Below are 18823 nucleotides of genomic sequence, written 5' to 3'. Positions count from 1 at the left end.
CCAAAGTGAGCTGAAATTATTTGTCTTCTGTCTTACCCTTCTTTCTTTCCCAGGATTCAAATATTTTACTGTGTGTGTTTTTGTGTGTGTGTGTTTTTTTTTGAAGTTCCAACTCATCAATTATTGTCCTGGGACAAAGTTTGGGCCAGGTTCACCCCCTTGTTTGCCAACACAAAGCCTCCTCACAATAGCCAAACGGGTCACATAATAGAGTCGGGCCACCGCTATCGACAGAACCCCCCTCCCCTCTTTCCTCCCTGGGGGGGCATCCCAAATATATACTCTCTCATGTCACTATTCGGGGGGCCGTGGCAAAAGAGGGCATTCTAGCATTCCAGCCCGACGTGCATCTCGTCGGGGTATTCAGAGCCCCGTAATTAGTTCTCAGTCCTATAGCCGGCCATTTTTTCTGTCCAATTAAGCCTTTTATTGTGAACCGGATAAAGGGAGACAAAGGCATGGCGAGCCGTAATGAATCATTAAAATTCAACCGCTCCCGCCTCTCCCCCCCCCCTCTCCCTTCCTCCTGCTCTCATTCTTGGCCGCTCACCAGCCGCTGAGTCTGTCTTGAATTTATTCTGCGTGTGGTGGTTAAGATTCACTCCACCTCAAACAAGATCCTTTTCGTTTTTTTTAAAGGAAGGAATAACTTTCTTAACCCTTTCCTGAGCGGACGCCGGTCAGGAAAACAACGAGAAACAAGTTGCATGCTGGGTCGTGGCCGCGTCATCTGGAAACTGGTTTGGGCTCTGATCTGCTGGCCAGAAAGACCACCAGGCAGGCCTGTGTTTGCACAGCACGAGGACGGTCCAGGCCGAGAATTCGGCAACTCGAATGACACGAAATCTCGTGAAGCAGCGAAACCTTGGTGGACAGCCCTGTCAAGTCTGGGAACCCCATTGGGTTTTGAGAGCCAGCCTGGTGTGGCGGTTGGGAGAGTTGGCCTCTTGTCTGGAGAACCGGGTTCCATTCCCCGCTCCTCCACATGCAGCCAGCTGGGTGACGCTGGGCTACTCCCAGTTCTCTTGGAGCTCTCTCAGCCTCCCTGACCTCACAGGGTGTCGGCTGGTGGGGAGAGAGATTGGAGGCTGCTTTGAGACTCCTTCAGGTGGTAAAAAGCGGGGTACCCCAAAGAGTTCTTGGCCATTGGCTGCCTCTGAATAGCTGTCCTTGGTGCTCTCCCCTTCCAGCACTCCCCAGGGCTGACCCTGATCAGCTTCCAAGGCTGTGCTCACCTGGCCCATCCCGGCCAGGGCTAGGCTGCAGCCTTATTCATGCCACTGAGTTCTGTTTTCCTTCTCAACTACAGGAATGGGAAGGGGGAATCCCGAACAGGCCTTAATTCCCCTTTCCTGCCTGAGTTGGATCCTGTAGGCTCTGAAGCCTTCTCTCCCAAGTTCTCCATTCCTCGCCCTGGAAGTTCAAACTCTAGCCAGGGCTGGGCGGTGTGACGGAATGAGCAACAATGGGCTTTAAGACCAGCAGGGGATTTCTCTGTATCTGCGGAAAGATCTCGGAAGACCTATAAAAGGCATTTCCTCTTTCTTGCTTCTCAACGGCCCACCTGTGCAGCTGTAACAAATGACAAATATGCATTATTATTGGTATCGGGGAGGTGGGAAGCAGGATTCGTAGAGTGCTTGGTGATGTTTAACTCGGTTTTATGGTTTGCAGGTGGAGGTCAGGACCCGTTTGCAATGGCAGACTCCGGAGACCAGATTGGCCAAGATATAAGACAGATAAGAGGGTTTTAAAAAACACTTTAATAGGCTTATTTCCACCCTCAGCAATGCACCTTTGGGAGCCTTTGAAGGGCCGGAGAGATTTGCAGCCGTTTGGAAGGAAGAACCAGACAAACGGGAGATAAACGGACCAGGGGAATGTCACAGGGTTAATAAGAAAAGGGAAGTGTTTTTTTTGGGGGGGGGGGGAGGGCTGGTTTTCAAATGTGGCAATGGGATCTCTGCCTATCAAGGTCACAATCAGCGGAAGGAAAAGAGGCTGTGGGTGATTCATGCGCAGAAGGCACCAATGTGGTCTTCAGGGCTGTGGCACAGGCGCATGCGCAGTTAGGTCCACACAACCCCATCTTCAGGCACCAGCCCCGGCACAGGGACTAGGGTGCGGTTGCAGGACAACAGGGGAGAGGCGCATTTCTTTCCCGCGCTACGTTCCGATGCTCAGTGCAGCTGTGGAAATAACGCCTGGTGTGTCTTCCCGGCACAAAGCCCACTCGATGGTTTTGAGGGTGGTCCGATAAACAAAACCAGTCTGGGCAGCTCCTGGTGTCCCATCCTGCCTCCATCCTTCCCACCACACTCTTATGTCTGCACCAGCAGGGAATTTCTCTCCCTCTCCTAAAGGACTAGGACCCGAGGGCATCCCGTGATGGGCAGTAGGCAGGGCGGACTAAAGGAAACACTACTTTACACAGAGAGGGCACCTGCTGCTGAGGAGGTCGTGAGGGCCACAGGGATAAACAGCCTGGGAAGAGGCTTAGATGGCTTCACGGAGGAGAGGCCCATCAGTAGCTACTGGCCATGGGGACTGAGGGAAACCTCCACATTCAGGGGCATGAATCCTGTGACTCCCAGAGCCAGGAGGCCACCTCAGGGGAAGGCCTCGGCCTCTGTGTCTTGTAGCTCGACCTCCAGAGGAACTGGTTGGCCCCTGTGTGAGATGGGAGGCTGGACTGGAGGGACCTTCATGGGCCTGATGTTCTTAGAAAGAACAAGACGAGAAAGGGACCCGGGAGAAGCATGTTTTGAGGAGATGCACTAATGTGTTATCATTACTCTGTTCCAACAGGGCTGCTCTGGACTCCTTAAGTTCGTTCCGTCCCCTGACCTGGAACTGAAGTCTGCATCCTTTTTACTATTGGCAGGCCGGAAAAAGAGCTGGACCACAGCCGGGGGGTCCCAACCGGGACCGCTCTGAGAAGAGTCCTGGCAAGACGTGAAGCTCCTGGGACATTCGGGACAGCGCTTCTCCACCCAGAGCCTTCGAAAGGGACCGGAGGCATCCTGCCCGTTTGGGGGATTATCCTGTCTCGGTGAGTCCTTTGACCACCCCTGACCCTGCTGTCGCCCCTCCTCCAACAAGGCCCTCCCACAGTCCCCACCCAAACATCGAAAGACCACTCGATGCAGCTTGAGACCTCGGGGGGCTGGGGGGCTGCCCGCTCAATATTTTAAAATAAATGTGCCTTTCAAGGGGATAGAGCCCAGGGTGGCATTAGGCAGGCCAGCCAGGAGACCTTGAGCAGGGGTGGGGCGCAGGCAGGTGAACCATTTCAGTGGATGTCCAGGCGACAAGAGATCAGTTCCCCTGGAGAAAGCTTTGGAAGGTGGATTCCAGTGGGCAGCCATGTGGGTCTGAAGGAGCACAACAAAAATAGAGTCCAAGAGCACCTTTAAGACCAAGCAAGATTTTTTCAAGGCGTGAGTTTTTGAGTGCAAGCACTCTTCCTCAGACTCGATGAACAACCATCCTAAGGGTGTAGAGATAAGGCAAAAGCAAATGATGCTAAATTAGTAAACTGTGTCGCCAGACTCCACTGGAGACCCTCCCCAAGCCCCTACCTCTATAGGTTCCACCTCCAAATCTAAATTAGTAAACTGTGTCGCCAGACTCCACTGGAGACCCTCTCCAAGCCCCTACCTCTTTAGGTTCCACCTCCAAATCTATAGGTCTTAATTTCCCAAACTGGAACTTACGAGCGTACTTTTTAGTCTGGAGGGACTTTATAGCACCACCGAGTGGGATGGGGCCATGCAGGCCATCTAGTCCCACCCCCTGCTCAGTGCAGGATCAGCCTCCAGCATCCAGGAGAAGGGTCTGTCCAGCCACTGCTTGAAGGCCGCCAGGGAGAGGGAGCTCCCCACCTCCTCAGGAGCCGTAAAGACTTCCGGGGTTGCGTGAAGTGGCTCCTTTTCTGCCACAAAAGCTGAAAGGGACATTTTTAATCTTTCCCTTCCGACCAAAGAAAGCCAGAAATCCCTGGCAGAAGAGGATTTTGCCAGTGACAAAACAGGGGAGGGGGAAGAGGAAAGGGTTACATCTCTGCAATCCTGGCCACTGAATTGGCGAAAGAAAAGAAACGCAGGGAGAAACTATTGTGTACGGCTAAAGCCCCTGGAGGCCACAGATCAACAGTTTGCCTTAATCCCATGACACATTGAGGCGATTCTGTATCCAGCTTTAATCCAAAACCTATCCTAGAAAGGCCCTCGACATCTCATTCTGCTTCTACAGAGACGGGAAGGGACATTTGTCCTCAAAATCTCCCACGGTGGGCAGAGAGTCCTGTGGCCAAAACAGACTCCATCTTTCAGCCTGGTGTAGCGTTTGAGCGGCAGCCTCTAATCTTGAGAGCTGGGTTTGATTCCCCCTTTCTCCTCCACATGCAGCCAATTGGCTGACCTTGGGCTAGTCCCAGCTCTTAGAGCTGTTCTCACAGAGCAGTTCTGTCAGAGCTCTCTCAGCCCCACTTCCCTGACAGGGCGTCTGCTGTGGGGAGAAGAAGGGAAGCTGCTTTGAGACTCCTTTGGGTAGTGCAAAGCCGGGCATAAAAGAAAGCCACAGGGTCTCCTTTAAGCGGACACAATGCTACTTCTTAAGGGTAATAAACATATCAACAAATGGTAAATAAAAGGTATTTTCTTTAATTTTATCAAATGGAGCTGTACAAAAATTAGCATTACTTGGTTGGAAGCTAGTAGTGAACGGAACAGAGAAAGAATAGCGGGAGGGCTTCCGACTTTGTACAGAAAAGCGGATTGTATCAAAGAGTGTGTCCTGTGGCGTGTGTCCCCCCCCCCCGACATTACGCCCCCCTGATTTCCCCCTCCCCACTCCAAATTCCCCAAAAGGCAATATGGAAAAAAAAAACCCTTTCAGAAACAAAAGAAAAGAAAGACCCAAGAAAAACTCCAAGGATACAAAACATAGAAAAGATAAAAACAGTCTCTGAAAAGTTTAAAGATTTATAAAGTTTTTCTTTTAAAAGGCACGACGTTAGATAGTTATTATATGCTCAGCATACAATGAAACAAAACATCAATGAAATATTAGTCTACATATATATATATATATATATATATATATATATATATATATATATATATATATATATATATATATATATATATATATATATATATATAAAAATACCCTAACCAAAATATAGTGGAGAAGGTTTATTTTCACAGTTTTGATGGACGACATCTGGGCTCTAAACAGGCAACATTAAAGTGAAACTCAATCTGTAACTTCTGGTTAAAATGTAATTTCTTGAAACCGGCTGTGCTTCTGATAGAGTCCAAAAATTCAATGATGCCTTCAAATCCAATTTAGCATGTTGAAACTTGTTGGCACAGGAGGATGGGGGGGAAAAACCCTATTATTCTATTTCCCCCCTGCAGTTTTCCCTTTCCCGCATTTACACTCGAGTAGTCCAGCTGAAGAGAGGGAAAGAAGCCGTACCCAACTTAAGGTTTTGCTTGTATTGTCCAGGCAAAAATGCGCAGGCAAAAATATTCGTTTGGAATGGGAGATTACATTCCGTCCCCCCCGCCCTGGAAAGAGACAGAGTCATGCTCCGGCAGGCAGCTAGCAACCAGCCCCAAACATCCACATGACGTCTGCCAGGTACGTCCAGAAAATTCTTTCCCAACCAGCAGCTACTTCTGAATTTGGTGCTAGCTGGGAACATGGAATCATTGCATGTCAAGCGTCCTTCTGCACGGCGGGTGGGGCTGGGGAATCTGGTCCCTCTTCTCAAGTGGAAATCTGAACCCAAATCCACTTGGAAAGGGATGTTTTCTCCACCTCTTTTGTAGAGTCCCTGGCAGCCATTCATTGCGTCTGATTCGCAGTGGCAAAACTGAATACTTCATAAAACAAGGGATCAACTTGGGATGTATTACCTCGCAAGGTGGCAACGGCCATTTGTTTAGAGGGGTTTGAGGGAAAATATTAGACAAATTCTTGGAGATTTCCGCTGATGCCCTTGAGACATGAAGCAGAACACCCATGTGGAAAAGCAGTCTATCTCAGAATTCTAAATATTGGAGAAGGTCTGGTGGTTGCCACCATTTTAACAATCCAAGGTGGCTTCTTTTGGAACCAGAACCTGTAAGATGTATTTTGTTTTCCAAATGTTATGTGGGCATTCCCATTAAATACTCATTGCTTCATGGGAGATTATTTATTCCTGTCCCAAAATTTTTGCCCTTTGCTGCTTAGTTGTTGTTTTTTTAAATCATTCCAAATGTACTTTTATGCCTAGATTTTTGGGGGTTACACACAGTTGTTTCCTTCGAATCCAGAAGAATAATCCATCTCATCTCCACTAATTTACACCCCATTAAAAAAATCTCTTAAAATTCTACTTCTCGCACAGAATTACTTCATTAATTAAGACAAAATTACACAGAACATAAATACATATTAAAAGAGACTGATTCCCCCCAAAGCAACAATAACAAAAATCAACACTTTCCTTTGAGAGTGCCACACACAATTTCTTTGTCTTTTACTCCCAAACAAAACGTTACTGGTAGCCAAACCTTGATTAGAAGAAATCTTGCAACTACAACGAAGGAATTCGGACATTAGCGGACGAGTTGGTCCCCAAAGATTCTTGTACGGTCCTTCGGTATTGTTAATTGTACGGTTAGGATTTTTAAAAAAACAAACAAACAACAGAACTATGTCGAAATCTTTCCGCGTAGGCTGGCGTAAATTCCCGATTGCAATAAACCCCTCGAATAGCTCCACCCGATCCGCTTCCTTCTCCGGACTGTCCTGCACACATGGCGGGCCGCTGGCTTCAAGTCCTCACAGAGGAGTAAGATTAAACCCTGCCCTCCATGTATTCAAGAGGAAGCATCAGTCTGGAGGCTTTTATTAATTATTATTATTAATTATTAATAATAAAGAAAATAGAACTCTGTCTTTCCAAAAGGTTTGGGGTGGGAAGGCGTCCAGTCGTACAGAGAAGGAGGCACTTGGAGCAAAGAAAGGACACTCCGGCTGCTCACGTTGTTTTCCGGGCTTCTTCTTTCCGCTTGGGGCGTGGAGAGTTTGCGGTGTTTTCGCGGGGGCGAGTGGGAGGAAGAGGAGGGCCTCAAAGCAACGGTTCCTTTGGCCCTCTCAAGGTCTCGTCAGAGTTGTGTAGACCGGCTGGTCCCAGTTTGCTGTGGGGCTGTGTGAAGGAGGGATGGACAGACTGTTGAGGATCGGGGTGGCGTAGGGACGCCGGGAGGAGTGGAAGTAGGGGTACTGGTAGATGCCCGATGGGTAGCCCGGATACGGGTTGTAATAGTTGGAACTCTGCAGGTCGGTGTAGTCACACTGGGCGCTGGAGAAGGAGGCCGTGGCCGTGGCCGAGGACACCGTTGTGGCGCAGGCCTGGGCCGTGTAAGATCCGTAGTCGGAGTGAGTCGGAGAGCTGTGGGACTGGTCGCTGTAATGGCTCGGGCTCAGCTGCTCCGTCTTGATGTGGGGCCTCTGCTGACCGCTTTCGGCGGACGAAGGGGACGCAGAGGACGGGCTCTTGTGAGTCCACACCGGAGCTGCTCCGCCGTTGGCGCCGTTGGCCGAATGAGAATAGGCGGCCCCGTAAGAACCGGCCGTGGAGTTCTGCCCGTGGTCCGCAGTCATGGCGGAATGGCCGTTGAGCGGCAAATATTGGTCAAACTCGTGGACGTCGAAGGTCTCCATGTTGTTGATCACCTCGCTGCTCAACTCCGAGATGTCCACGTTGCTGAAGTCGATGTTCTGCCTTCCACTCTCCACCAGGCGGCGCCCTTCGTGCTTCAGTTCCTGTTTGCTCCCGTGGTGAAGGTCCGTCTTCGGGGTGGTGGGCGGGGTCGGGGGTCCGTGGGGCTGCCCTAGAGACAAAGCAGAACGTTTGAGGACAAGAGAATTTCGTATCTTCTGGAGATGTTCCTGAACTTGAAACAGTGATCCCTGGAGTGCACAGAGCACACAGAATTTGCGTTCGATAAATTCGACCCACATCCGTACCTCTAAGACCTTCCTCCTCCCAGGAGCTATCAAAATGTCTTTGACCAGCACGAGAAGCTGAGAGAAGGCACGTGGTGGTCATTCTCAAACACGTTTCTAGATGTAAAGGGCAGCAGGGGACCTAAAGCCAAGTTATTTGAGACAGAAAGAGACCTTTGGATACCTGAAGATATACAGTCAAGGCTCTGTCAGGAAACAGAGGTACGCGGGTGGTTACGGCACTGCCACGGAGATCTCTACAAAGATCTCTTTGCCCTGGATGTGGGAGACCAAGTCAATATAGAGAGTGGAGGGAACCCATACAACAGGGAACGATGGACAATCTGGATAAAGGCCAGGGGACCCATCCATGAGAAAGGACATCCCAAATGGACACCTGGGTTTTGGCCACTGTGTGACACGGACTGGACGGGCCACTGGCCTGATCCTGCATGGCTTCTCTTGATGGTCTTAATGAGAATAGCCAGAAGACAGAAACGAATTTCCTCACCAAGATGGAAATACAAAGAAAAGCAGCAACGATATCTATTCCATCCCGGCTTTATGAGAAGCACATAGATTTCAGCTGCGATGTATCTGTGTGTGTGTGTACACACACACAAAATTATTTTCCAAAATCCTTCCAACACAAACACACACACACACAATGTCAGAAAGAAAGGGGTCCGACACAAACGGAGAGAGCAAACATGTCTGAAACAGCAAGACGTGAGTAATCCCCTTGGAATCCACAAAAACGACCGGCCAGCTCACCGTCTGAGAGGAGGGAAATGCGCTATGCGCAACAGGGATTTCTCCCAACCACTGTGGTGCGAGCACCAGGTCTTCTCGCAAACAAATATTTGGAGGAGGAGGTTAGGAGAGAACAGAGAGACGTGCAGACCAAAAGTGGGAAAATAGATATTCTAATCCTGGCACTGTCATAGTTAACGGAGCCACCTTGCCAGATATGGACTGGACCCGTTGACTTCCCCCAATTCTCTCTGAAAGCCAGAGTCCACCTGTGGCTGCTTTGTAGCCCTCAGCCTAAAACATCCCCTCCCCACCATCAGTTTCCACAAGGGACCCCAGCAGACAGTTCTCAGAGGTATACTGCCTTTGAACAGGGAGGTTCTGTTCACCTTTCATGGCTAACAACCACCAAAGCCACTTGATGCTTTCAAGTTCCTCTGAACTTTGGAAAGCAGCCCCCTGCTTAGGCCTCGGGTGAGCCGGAAAGCCCCTCGCAGGCTCTTTTTACTCAATATTATGTTTTGCCTTGCGTGTCGCCAGGAGGCTGGAGGCCGACATGATCCGGCCCATGTGCTGTTTAGGAATGGAGGAAATGCTAAACCTGCAAGGGTCCACCGAGCTCAGCTTGGCTGAAGCAAGCTCCACCCAAGCGTCAGCTGGAGTGAGGCTTTTCCCATCACTAGGGGACAGTCCACCAATCAGGGCACAGAGTTTGAGCCCTGGAGGTTCTAGGTGATTTCCAACAAACAATCACAGACAACGTTCCCAGGTGGATTTCTAGGTATTCCTAGCAACTGGTGGGGAAGGGGGGCAGGACTTTATCCCCTTACTTGAGATGCATACCAGAAGTGATATCATCCCGTTGCGATGTGCAGACACTCTGGTGTTTGGGCAAAACTCTATGATAAGAATGACTTCTGCCCAAGAACTTGTGCCCAAACATCAGGGGATCGATGTATTGCCAACGACATGGTGACGGAACTTCCTGTGAGCACCGGAGACACAGACCAAGGCCTCAGTTGGCCAACAGAACGTTCCACATACACGCCCCAGTTTCTGGGAGTACCTGGAAGCCCTTCGCCACTTGAGGTTCTTTTACACATTGGAAATGCTAGGATCCACGCTCTATGCACTGGTGCCACAGGAAATTCTGCTTTGTGGCAACTAGGTAACCCCCTGCCTGCTTTGCTCCTCTCCCCGAAGGTTTTCCAAAAGCAGCAAACCTGAACCCGGGTCCCTCAGGCAAAGCCGTGCATTCGGGCAGGACGTGAGGCCCGTCCCCCGGGGATCCTCTCACCTGCATGGTCGGCATGGTGGTGGCTCTCGCTCATGGGCCCCAGCGCAGCGTCCGCTTTGTAGATCTGGCTCCCGCCGTGGTGGCTCAGCTCGGCCCCCGAATCGGAGTCGCTCTGGCCGGCTTTGACGCTTTTCCTCCGGCGGGGCTGGTATTTGTAATCGGGGTGGTCCTTCTTGTGCTGGACCCTCAGCCTCTCCGCCTCCTCCACAAACGGCCGCTTCTCACTTTCGCTCAGCAAACTTCACGAGGGAGAGAAAGAGGCAGAGAGAAACATATTAGGGGGTCTTGCCCCTTGGCAACCACCGGAGACTTAATGGTGCTAAAACTCGTCACAGAAAGCGTGCCACAGATAAGAGGGGCGTTGATGTGCCGGAGGCAAGCAGACAGTTTCAGGGAAGGCTGGGAAAGCATCTGAAAGCAGCGGATGATTTGGAAGGGACTTCCAGGGTCATTTAGTCCAACCCGCTGCAGAATGTGGGAAATTCTCAACTACTAAGAGACTATGAAGTCATTACTTAGTCAAGCAAAGAGAAACGCCAGTGAAGACTGTGTTAAACAACTCCCTTCTTTCAAAGGTCTAAAAAGCACTGATGAGCCCAGAATAGCCTGACCTCACGTGATCTTGGAAGCTAAGCAGGATTGGTCTTGGCGAGGAGTTGGATGGGAGACCACCAAGTGTGTCTGGGATTGCTATGCAAACCACCCCTGGATGTCTCTCACCTTGCAAGCCCCCTGGGGTCGCCGTAGCAGTGCCAGAGAACTGGCCAGCCCCACTAACAGGCCTCTAGGGACATTTGGGGGCCCACCCCCCGGCCTTTGCCGTTGCCAACGGAGGGGCTGTCAAACTGCAGAGCTGGCGGCCTGTTCCCAATTCCCAGAGGCCAGAGCTGCCTTCCCCCCCAGTTGTGAAAAACAGCCAGGTTTCTTTTTTGGAGGCAGGATTAGAATCCGGATCGCAAGCCACAAGACATCGCGTCCCTCTGCATCGCACATCCCATTTTGTCCCGATGCCAGGAGGCGAACCCAAGTCCCATCCAGGCTCTCAGCGCTTGGCCGCTTTGGGACGGCAGCAAATCTTGCCACAGGACAACGTCCTCAAATAACTCCCCCTCCGTCACTAGGAGCCCGGGCCGTTCCCTGGAAGAACACAGCCGGTGCAACGCGGCCCAACTTTTTGTGAATAGCAAAGGAGTCCAAAGGTGCCAGCAGCCCCCGAAGATTCGGCCACAGGAGATTGCCGATTTGCGACATTGCGACAACGGAAAACGGTTCTCATTAGAGAGGGGGCAGCGGGAGCAGGAAAACTCTTGGGGTTTTACTGTCTGTTGCAGAAGGGCCTGGAAGGGGCGGACATTTTCGCTCCAGGGCCACAACGGCGCACTCAGGAACTACTGAGATGCTTTGGGAAAGTACGTAAAGCATTAACAACTACAGGCAAACGCCCCGAACAGAAACAAGTGGCTTGATTTTACTATAAATGCATTCCCCCACAGTCCTAGCCAGAATTACTCCACTCCACTCCCCAGCGATTCCAGCCGAGTGAGGTGGGACGAATCCTGGCCACGGTTATTCTTCCTACTGTCATTCCACAGCCATGCTGGGAGTCCGGCTCCGCTGACCAGGGTCCATCCCCTTCCCTGACAAACGTAAGAGAACCAAAAGGTCCCCTAACTTTGGGTAGTGTTTCAGCAGCCCTCCGGAAGAGGGACAGAAAAACAGAATTGGCTTCTTGGCTGCAGAGAACTTTCACCCCAGTTAAATCGCGAAAACTTAGAAAAAAAACAACAACCCAGAACAGATAAATAGTATTTTTCTTGGGTTCTCAAATTACAAGGACTGGGTTCCACCAGGGCTCCATTTATTGGACCAGGGCCACAAACAGCCCTCAGACTTAATCTCTATCCCCGTTTCTGCTGACTGATGGGCTGTTTTGTGGGGCATGGACACACAAAGGGACCTTGCGCAGCAGAAAACGTTCCAAGAACATTGCCCTGCTCAGGCCAGGAACCAACCACCTGAACATCACAGACCTCGGCTTGGTTGCCTCTCTCCACAAGAATCGGGGTCTACATTTTTTTAAAATGGGACTGTACAACATACAGGGTGCCTGAGCATGCAAGCCAAAGAAAACATGCATGCCGTTTTATTTTAATTGTAGAGGTTGTGATCCCGAGATGATCTCCTGATAGCTCAACAGAGCAAGACACAGCATCTTCCCCACCCGTTTTATCCTTTGTGTGATAACTCAGGCACAGCACACAACACAGCCACAGCCGTGGGGGGAACTGGACACAGGTATCTGAGCCTCTCTCTGACATCAGTTTTCCAAATATCCATGAAAGAGCATTGCTCTGACTGGAGGAACCCAAAAAAGCCCCCCCACACACACCTGGGGCTCACCGTCTGCTCTCCAAATTCTAGCCACGTCTCAATTTCCGTTCGGTATAACCGAACCGAAGCAAATCCCCACCCACCCCCCAAAAACCACTCTCCTAAACCCATTTGGGCATTGAGGTCTGTCTCCGGGTCTTCCTTCTGTCGGGGACAGAAGGCCACCTTCTTGGAAAGGGACCATGTGCCCCAGGGCCAGAAGACACATTCACACATGCGCCAAACTCATTCGATCCCTCCACCACTAACAGCCGAACGGGTCGACCGGTCCTTTTGGAAAACAGGGCGCGTTTCCTGGGTGTTTTGCCAGTGATGACACCTGTGGGTGACGGCTGGAGAGGCAGCGACCGCCTTGCATGTGGGAACGGGCTCTGGAGTCGAGATCTAACCTGCCAGGTGGAAGGTACGCCCCACAGCCTCCTGCATGTCTACTCAGCAGCAAGTCTCACTTAGCCCAAAGGAGCTTTCTTCCAAATCTGCACGCAAGCTATCTTGCCATGGGGCAGGCACCGACCACGCACTGATTTGGGGGATCGATGCCCTGTGGGAAGAGGTCTCCCATCTCCTTCTTGGCTTTTCCGCCATGAGCTCTGGGTAAAGGAAAGAGGTGCGGTTCCAGTTTGGATTTAGCCTAGAAATATGAGGGGACTGAACCCTTCAACAGCCAATGGGACGGCAGTCTAGGAGGGGCGGACTTGACCACACGGGAACATGGTTTGTGTATCAGCGGAGGTGCATACGTCCCTTCCGCAATCCGCAGCTTCGTGGCTAAAGTTATTACACAGTTACACACAGATGCCAACTGGAGACAATTTGACCTCACGCAGACGGCATTCCCGACAGCCATATCTGACGCCCCCACTCCACCCGACCCCTCTGTGTTCCTCGCTCAGCCCGTGCATGGATACACAGGATGCTCATGTTCTCTCCCATGCGCCATGCTCCTAGCAGGCACCGTCCCCTGAAGAGAACTGACGGCTCGTTGGCTATTCTCCGAGCAGCCCCACAGCCTGGGGGCATTCCCAAATGAACTCTGAAAGGAGCAAAGGGTTTGAGAGGCCTGCTGTAAACGGCCCGTCCCTTCGGGGAGCGACTGGAGAGGGCTTATTGGGTCCCCAGCACGTTCTTCCATCTGCCTTATCGGAAGGGAGCGACCAAGAAGGCCTGCCAGTTCGCGAGCATTTCTGTCCGGGCATGAGCAGGAAACAGTCCGACCCTTTCCCCAAATGACCTAGGACACCTCTCTGCCCCCAAATCCCAGGCACATCAGAGTAACGGCAAGACCCCTCCCATCAGGAGACCCCTCCGACTGGAAGCCTCGGCTGGAATGGCAACCCATGTGCCGTTGCTGTTTTCCTCCAAGGCTGAATATCCATGTTTTACTCCACTGGTCTTCTACAACTGGCATAAATGACTATACAAGAGTGTCCTTGGAAGAAACGGAGAAAGCTTTTCTTAGAGCCGGGCCAGACACCCTGCTTCCCCAAAGTGAAAACTACCAGTGTGGGAAATGGCCAGCAGGACCTTGACGCTTCCCATCCTAAACAAAACGAAGTTTGATTCGTGCCCAGGGAAGTTTAGACCTCAAGCAGAGCTTGGCTGGCCTTCAAGGCCCCCCCCCCCCGGACTCAAACTTGGTTCTGCGGCTTCGGACTGACCCAGCTGCCCACCGGAAGCCCTCCGGAACAGACGGCTGAAAAGGGCACCTTAGCTACGCTGGCTGACACTGAGAAGATGCAAACTTGGTTTGCCCTTCTTAAAATCCCTGGGGGTCAGAGGGGAATCTGTTTTCCACGTCCTGGGAGATCAAACCACCCTCTCCACCTATCGGGACCCTCCCCGCGATATTCGGGACGAGGACGACCATACAAAAAATGCCAAAGTGGTTTTCTAGTTGTGCGGATATTCGAAAGCAGGCGTCATCTGGTCTCTCGGGGAGGAACAGTCGACTCTCCCCTTTCCCTCTTAACCCAGTTCAAAAGAAAAACAAACTCTGAAATGTGCTCAGATTCCAGCCTCTCCCGTCAGACCCTTCCCTGCCCAAGACCCTGGGAAATCGCTGCCAATCCGAGGCCAGCACACAAATGAGGTGAGGGCCGAGAGGTCCCCGTGACATGCCAGGGATGCCCGGCCACACACCCTCCGGCTCCGGCCTCAGCGGCACCCCGGGAAGGTCCACGCCCAACCGCCCAGGAGAGGCCCGGCCTGGGAAAAGTCAGGCTACACTTTGGGGGAATGTTTCTCAAAGCTCCGGAGCGTCCCCGGTTTGAACCTTCCCCCTCCCCAGCTGTCCCGCATTATTCCGGCTGCGCCTTTGATTTTCTCCATGTGTTCCCAGATTTGGGGGGATTTGTCGGCATCCGTGCGCAGAGGCAGGGGGAGGCTGTGGCGGGGGCCCACCCGAGCCCACGGCGGAGGCGCTCCCGGAGCCACTCCAGGCGAGGCCGGCCAGAGGGACGCACGGTTGTCAGGAAGCGTTTCCCAACACAACCGTCTCCTACGAGGCCGCTCCGGAGCAGGCACCGAGAGCCCCACAAAAGCCACCCAGGGGCAGGGGAGACCCTCCCGGACCCCCTCCCGGCCCTTCTGCCGGATTCTCACTGTCCCTGGGCAGACCTCCCAATCCTCTCGCATCCATTCCTCCTGAGGCCATCTAACCCGCCAGCAAAAAAGCAAGGCCACTTGGAGAGGGTCACCAGAGAGCGCCGGCTGTCGGGACTCTGCTTTTCAGCACCCCCAGGCGTCGCCGAGCGGCTGAGGATCGCCTGGGCTGTGGCGCTCGGAGGGAACGGGGGGGGGGGGGGTCCCAGAAGGGCGCCTGCCCCATGAACCTCGGCCGGGAACTGGGCGCATCGCTCGCCGCTTCTCTTTGCGAGCAGCCCGGCGACCCCCACAAAGTCCGGCTGCGCTCGCCGCGCCTCGGAGGAAAGGCAGCGGCGCCTCCCCGGGGACCCGTCCCGTCGGATCCCGCCCGGTCCCTGGGGGCCGCGGGCCGCGCACTCACCGCCAGAGCTTGCCGAGGGTCTTGCTGAGCTCGGCGTTGTGCAGGTGCGGGTACTGGTCGGCCAGCTTGCGCCGCGCCGCCTGCGCCCACACCATGAAGGCGTTCATGGGCCGCTTGACGTGCGGCTTGGCCTTGAGGGCGCCGCCGCCGCGCACGGGCATGGGCACCAGGCTCCAGTCGTAGCCCTTGAGCACCTGCGACACGGCGTCCCGGATGCAGGCCGGGAAGCGCTCGTCCGCCTCGCCGCCCGACCCCGCCGACGACGCCGCCGCCGCCTCGCCGCCCTTGCCCGCCCGCCCCGACGACGCCCCCGACGCCGCGGCCACGGGCCCCTCGGAGCCGGCGGGCGACGACGGCGCGTCCGAGTCGGAGGCGGCGGGCGAGAGGGAGCTGGCGGTGCCCGCGGGGCTGGACGGCGCCTCCAGCGCCTTGGCGCGCTCCTCGCTCATGGTCAGCATCGGCCTCCCCGGGCAGCCGCCGCGCGCGATCCTCCCGGTCCTGAACCCGATCCCGATCCCGCGCCGCCTTGCCCTGCTGCGCGCGATCCCCGCGCGGCTCCGCGAAGCGCCCCGACGGCTCCCGGCCGAAGCCCGACTGCGGCGCCCGCCGGCCCCGCGCGCCCAGAGTAGGGCCAGCCGGCCCCGCCCCCCACGCCTCCCCATTGGACGGCCGCCGCCGCCTGCTTTGCATAGGGGCGGGGCGAGGCGGGGCTTCTTAAAGCGACAGGCGGGCTGAAGGCGGCGGCCGCTCCGGCGCCGTCGGGGGGCGGCTCTTGCGAGGGCTGCGGGATGCCGAGGGGGAGATTCTCCCGACGGCGCAGAAAGGAGCGGCCCGCGCGAGAGCAGGAGGGCGCCGGGCCCTGTAAGCCGCCCGGCACCCAAGAGGAAAGGCACCACCGCCCTAGATGTGGGGGCTCTTGGCAAAGTTGGGGGGGCACCCTGAACATCCTGCCCCACTGATCTTGGTGGAGTGTGAAGAGGCGACCGGGTCATAAAGCAGATGTTGTGTTCATCCCTGCAGGACTCCTTGCCGCTGTGTATTAGATCGGCACAGTGGAGCTTCCAGCGAAAGAGGCAGTTTACCTGTCTAGGCCAGATGGCAGCCGGCAAGAGGAGTGGTCTGCCGGTAGGCTGGCCCGAGGCTTCCGATTGGCCACTGATGTAGATAGACACAGGCACCCTCACCTGTACCCATGTGGGCAGCACGGTCACCAGAAAAGCAAGCCATAACATTGGAGTGAGGGCGGGAATAAAATCTCTGGAGACCTGTGGGAAGGATCCAGTTGCTTCACAGGGGTAGACTGCCTTTGAACATGGCAGTTTCATCATCATCAGAACTCATAATTGGCCTTTCCTCCATGCTTCTGCCTCAGATAACAAGGCCAGAGAGCATTTCTGACTTGACCCGGCCCTGCCCTTGAGGCGTCCTTGAGCAGAGTCCTCTGGGGCTTCGGCTCCCAACTTTTACAAACCGGTTTCTGCGGCCAGGACCCTTCCCGAATCCCCCCAGGCCCCCGGGAGGCTCTGCCTAGCTGTGATTTTTACAGAGGATGGGAGACCAAAATTCCTCTTTTAATATTTCCTTGCAGCTGTTCGGCTGGAGATTGGCGCACCCCCCCCTTCCCCTTTTGACTTGATTTTTGCAAAATGTATACATTCAGCGGAGCCAGACTCCTCGGCAGAGGTTTGGCCGGCTGCCCGAGGCTTGCACCCACAGGCCGGCTGCCTTCCATGCGGATTCTGCCCCACAGGTTTCAAGGACAGCCAGTGACGTTCAGGCAGGCCAGCGTCTCCAGCCGGAACCGAATTCAGAACCAGAGCCGAGTCCCAAAACACAGAGAGCTCTCAGCAAGAGAAGGTAAATTGTGAGTCTCTCTGGCGGCAGGTCCGTGTCCAGCGCTAGGCCACGATTGAGCAAACAGGCTGGATCCAAAGTCGCCCAGGTTGCCGAGCTGGGATTTGAACCCAGATCCTCCCAGCTCCTGTCCAGCCAGCCCAACACATCGGTTCTCCCTCCTCCGTCTGCTCTGGCAAGAAGAAAAGGACTCTTCTGGGGTTATGGGTTTGCGGAGGAGGCCCACCCTGTTTAAAATCTGCCCTGTCATAGAATCCTAGAGTTGAAGGGGCCTCCTGGGTCATCTAGTCCAACCCCCTGCACTCTGCAGGACACTCCCGACCCTCTCGCTCCTCCACTGTCACCAGCCACCCCCTTGAGCCTTCCCAGAATCAGCCTCTCCGTCAGATGGCTATGCACTCCCCAGTTCCAATCCTCGGGGGTCACAGCGTCCATTTGTGACCCCTGCCCACTCCTTTGAACTGGCGACCCCCCTCCCTCCCCCCCCCGAGAAAAAGCCGCTGCCTGTTCACCCTCCATCTTCCCTGTCGGGGCCGCCTCTGTGGTGGCTGGAGGGAGGCTGGCCGAGCCATCTCCCGGGCCCACCCCGCGCACTCCGGGAGGGAGGGGGGGGACCTCCGGAAGGAGCTGCCCTGCTGAGGATTCGCACTCAGGACCGGCGGCGCAGCTCCGCAGCCCGCGGCGCCCTGTGCGCCTGCGCCCGCCAGGCTTCTCCAACCGGCGCCCGCGCCGTGGCGCCTCCCTAGCGCGCCTGCGCCACGTTCCCCTGCGCTGCCGGGGCTCCGACGGGCATGGCTGCGAGCGACGGGGGGCTGCGGAGGCGGCGCGGACGGCCGGAGGAGGAGGCGGAGGAGAAGGAGGCCGGGCAGCCCCACGCGGAGCCCCTCCCGCCGGCCCTGCGCCCGGGCACCTTCTGGATGGCGCGCCTGGCGCTCCTGCGCGCCACCGCCGCCGTCTACTGTGAGTGGCCGCCGGGGAGGAGGAGGGGGATGCGCGGGGGGGGGCGGGGGGGCCTGGCCTCCCCTCCCCTCCCCTCCAGCCTTTCCCCCAGACCGCGGGCCCAGATCCCCAGCCGTTCCTCCCACCCACTGGGCACTCAAGGACTCTGCTCTCACTCGGGGCTCCCCCCGCCCCCTCTATATTGGGGGACCCCCCAGTCGGCCTGCAATCCCAGGGGCGCCTGCTTGGCTGCAGGGTGTGCGCTGTTTCCTGCGTGTAACTCTGCACTTCAAGAACCAAATGAGGCTTGGAGCGTGCCCACTCGCCTGCCCACCTGCCCAGGTGGCCCTTATTCTTCAGAAAGCACCGCAGGGGTCACCTGGGGTCCACCGGCATTGCGGGGGTGTCCCAAGGGGTGTGCACAGCTTTCCCGAAGGCCATATTGTTGGGGTGGGGGACATTTTGGCCCTGAGATCGTTCCTGGTGGGCTCCAAAGGGGCAGGCCTGCTGCACTGTCCGGTGGCCTGTCCAAATGTTAGAAAGAATCTTGGACAACAACTGAAATATGTATTCGG

General features: G+C 54.8%; 2 protein-coding genes across 2 annotated transcripts in view; one reads left to right on the top strand and one right to left on the bottom strand.

Moving 5' to 3' along the window:
• Positions 1-4643: 4643 nt before the first annotated feature.
• On the bottom strand, positions 4644-16056 carry SOX8 (SRY-box transcription factor 8). Its single transcript, XM_077316965.1, has 3 exons — positions 15456-16056; positions 10061-10299; positions 4644-7895 (listed from the first exon to the last, which is right to left on the bottom strand). The coding sequence occupies exons 1-3, from the start codon at positions 15911-15913 to the stop codon at positions 7156-7158; spliced, it is 1437 nt and encodes a 478-aa protein (XP_077173080.1). The 5' UTR covers positions 15914-16056; the 3' UTR covers positions 4644-7155.
• Positions 16057-18045: 1989 nt separating this feature from the next.
• Positions 18046-18823, top strand: part of CIAO3 (cytosolic iron-sulfur assembly component 3) — a 123202-nt gene continuing 122424 nt past the window's right edge. Inside the window, exon 1 of the mRNA XM_077316964.1 lies at positions 18046-18269. Coding sequence (XP_077173079.1) covers positions 18101-18269 — 169 coding nt within the window. The 5' untranslated portion in view covers positions 18046-18100. The remainder of the gene's footprint in view (positions 18270-18823) is intronic.

Source organism: Paroedura picta, chromosome 17 (assembly GCF_049243985.1).
Source record: "Paroedura picta isolate Pp20150507F chromosome 17, Ppicta_v3.0, whole genome shotgun sequence".
Classification (NCBI taxonomy): domain Eukaryota; kingdom Metazoa; phylum Chordata; class Lepidosauria; order Squamata; family Gekkonidae; genus Paroedura; species Paroedura picta.
Note: the sequence above shows the minus strand (reverse complement) of the source record. Positions and strands in the feature narration are given on the sequence as shown.

Bases quoted from the DNA above. Each gene is read 5' to 3' on its own strand.
- SOX8 (XM_077316965.1), bottom strand. From the start codon at position 15,913: ATGCTGACCATGAGCGAGGAGCGCGCCAAGGCGCTGGAGGCGCCGTCC. The intron at 10,300-15,455 runs GTGAGTGCGCGG...TCCCTCGTGAAG, and splicing joins ACCCTCGGCAAGCTCTGGCG to TTTGCTGAGCGAAAGTGAGA. The intron at 7,896-10,060 runs GTGAGAGGATCC...CTTTGTCTCTAG, and splicing joins CCACCATGCCGACCATGCAG to GGCAGCCCCACGGACCCCCG.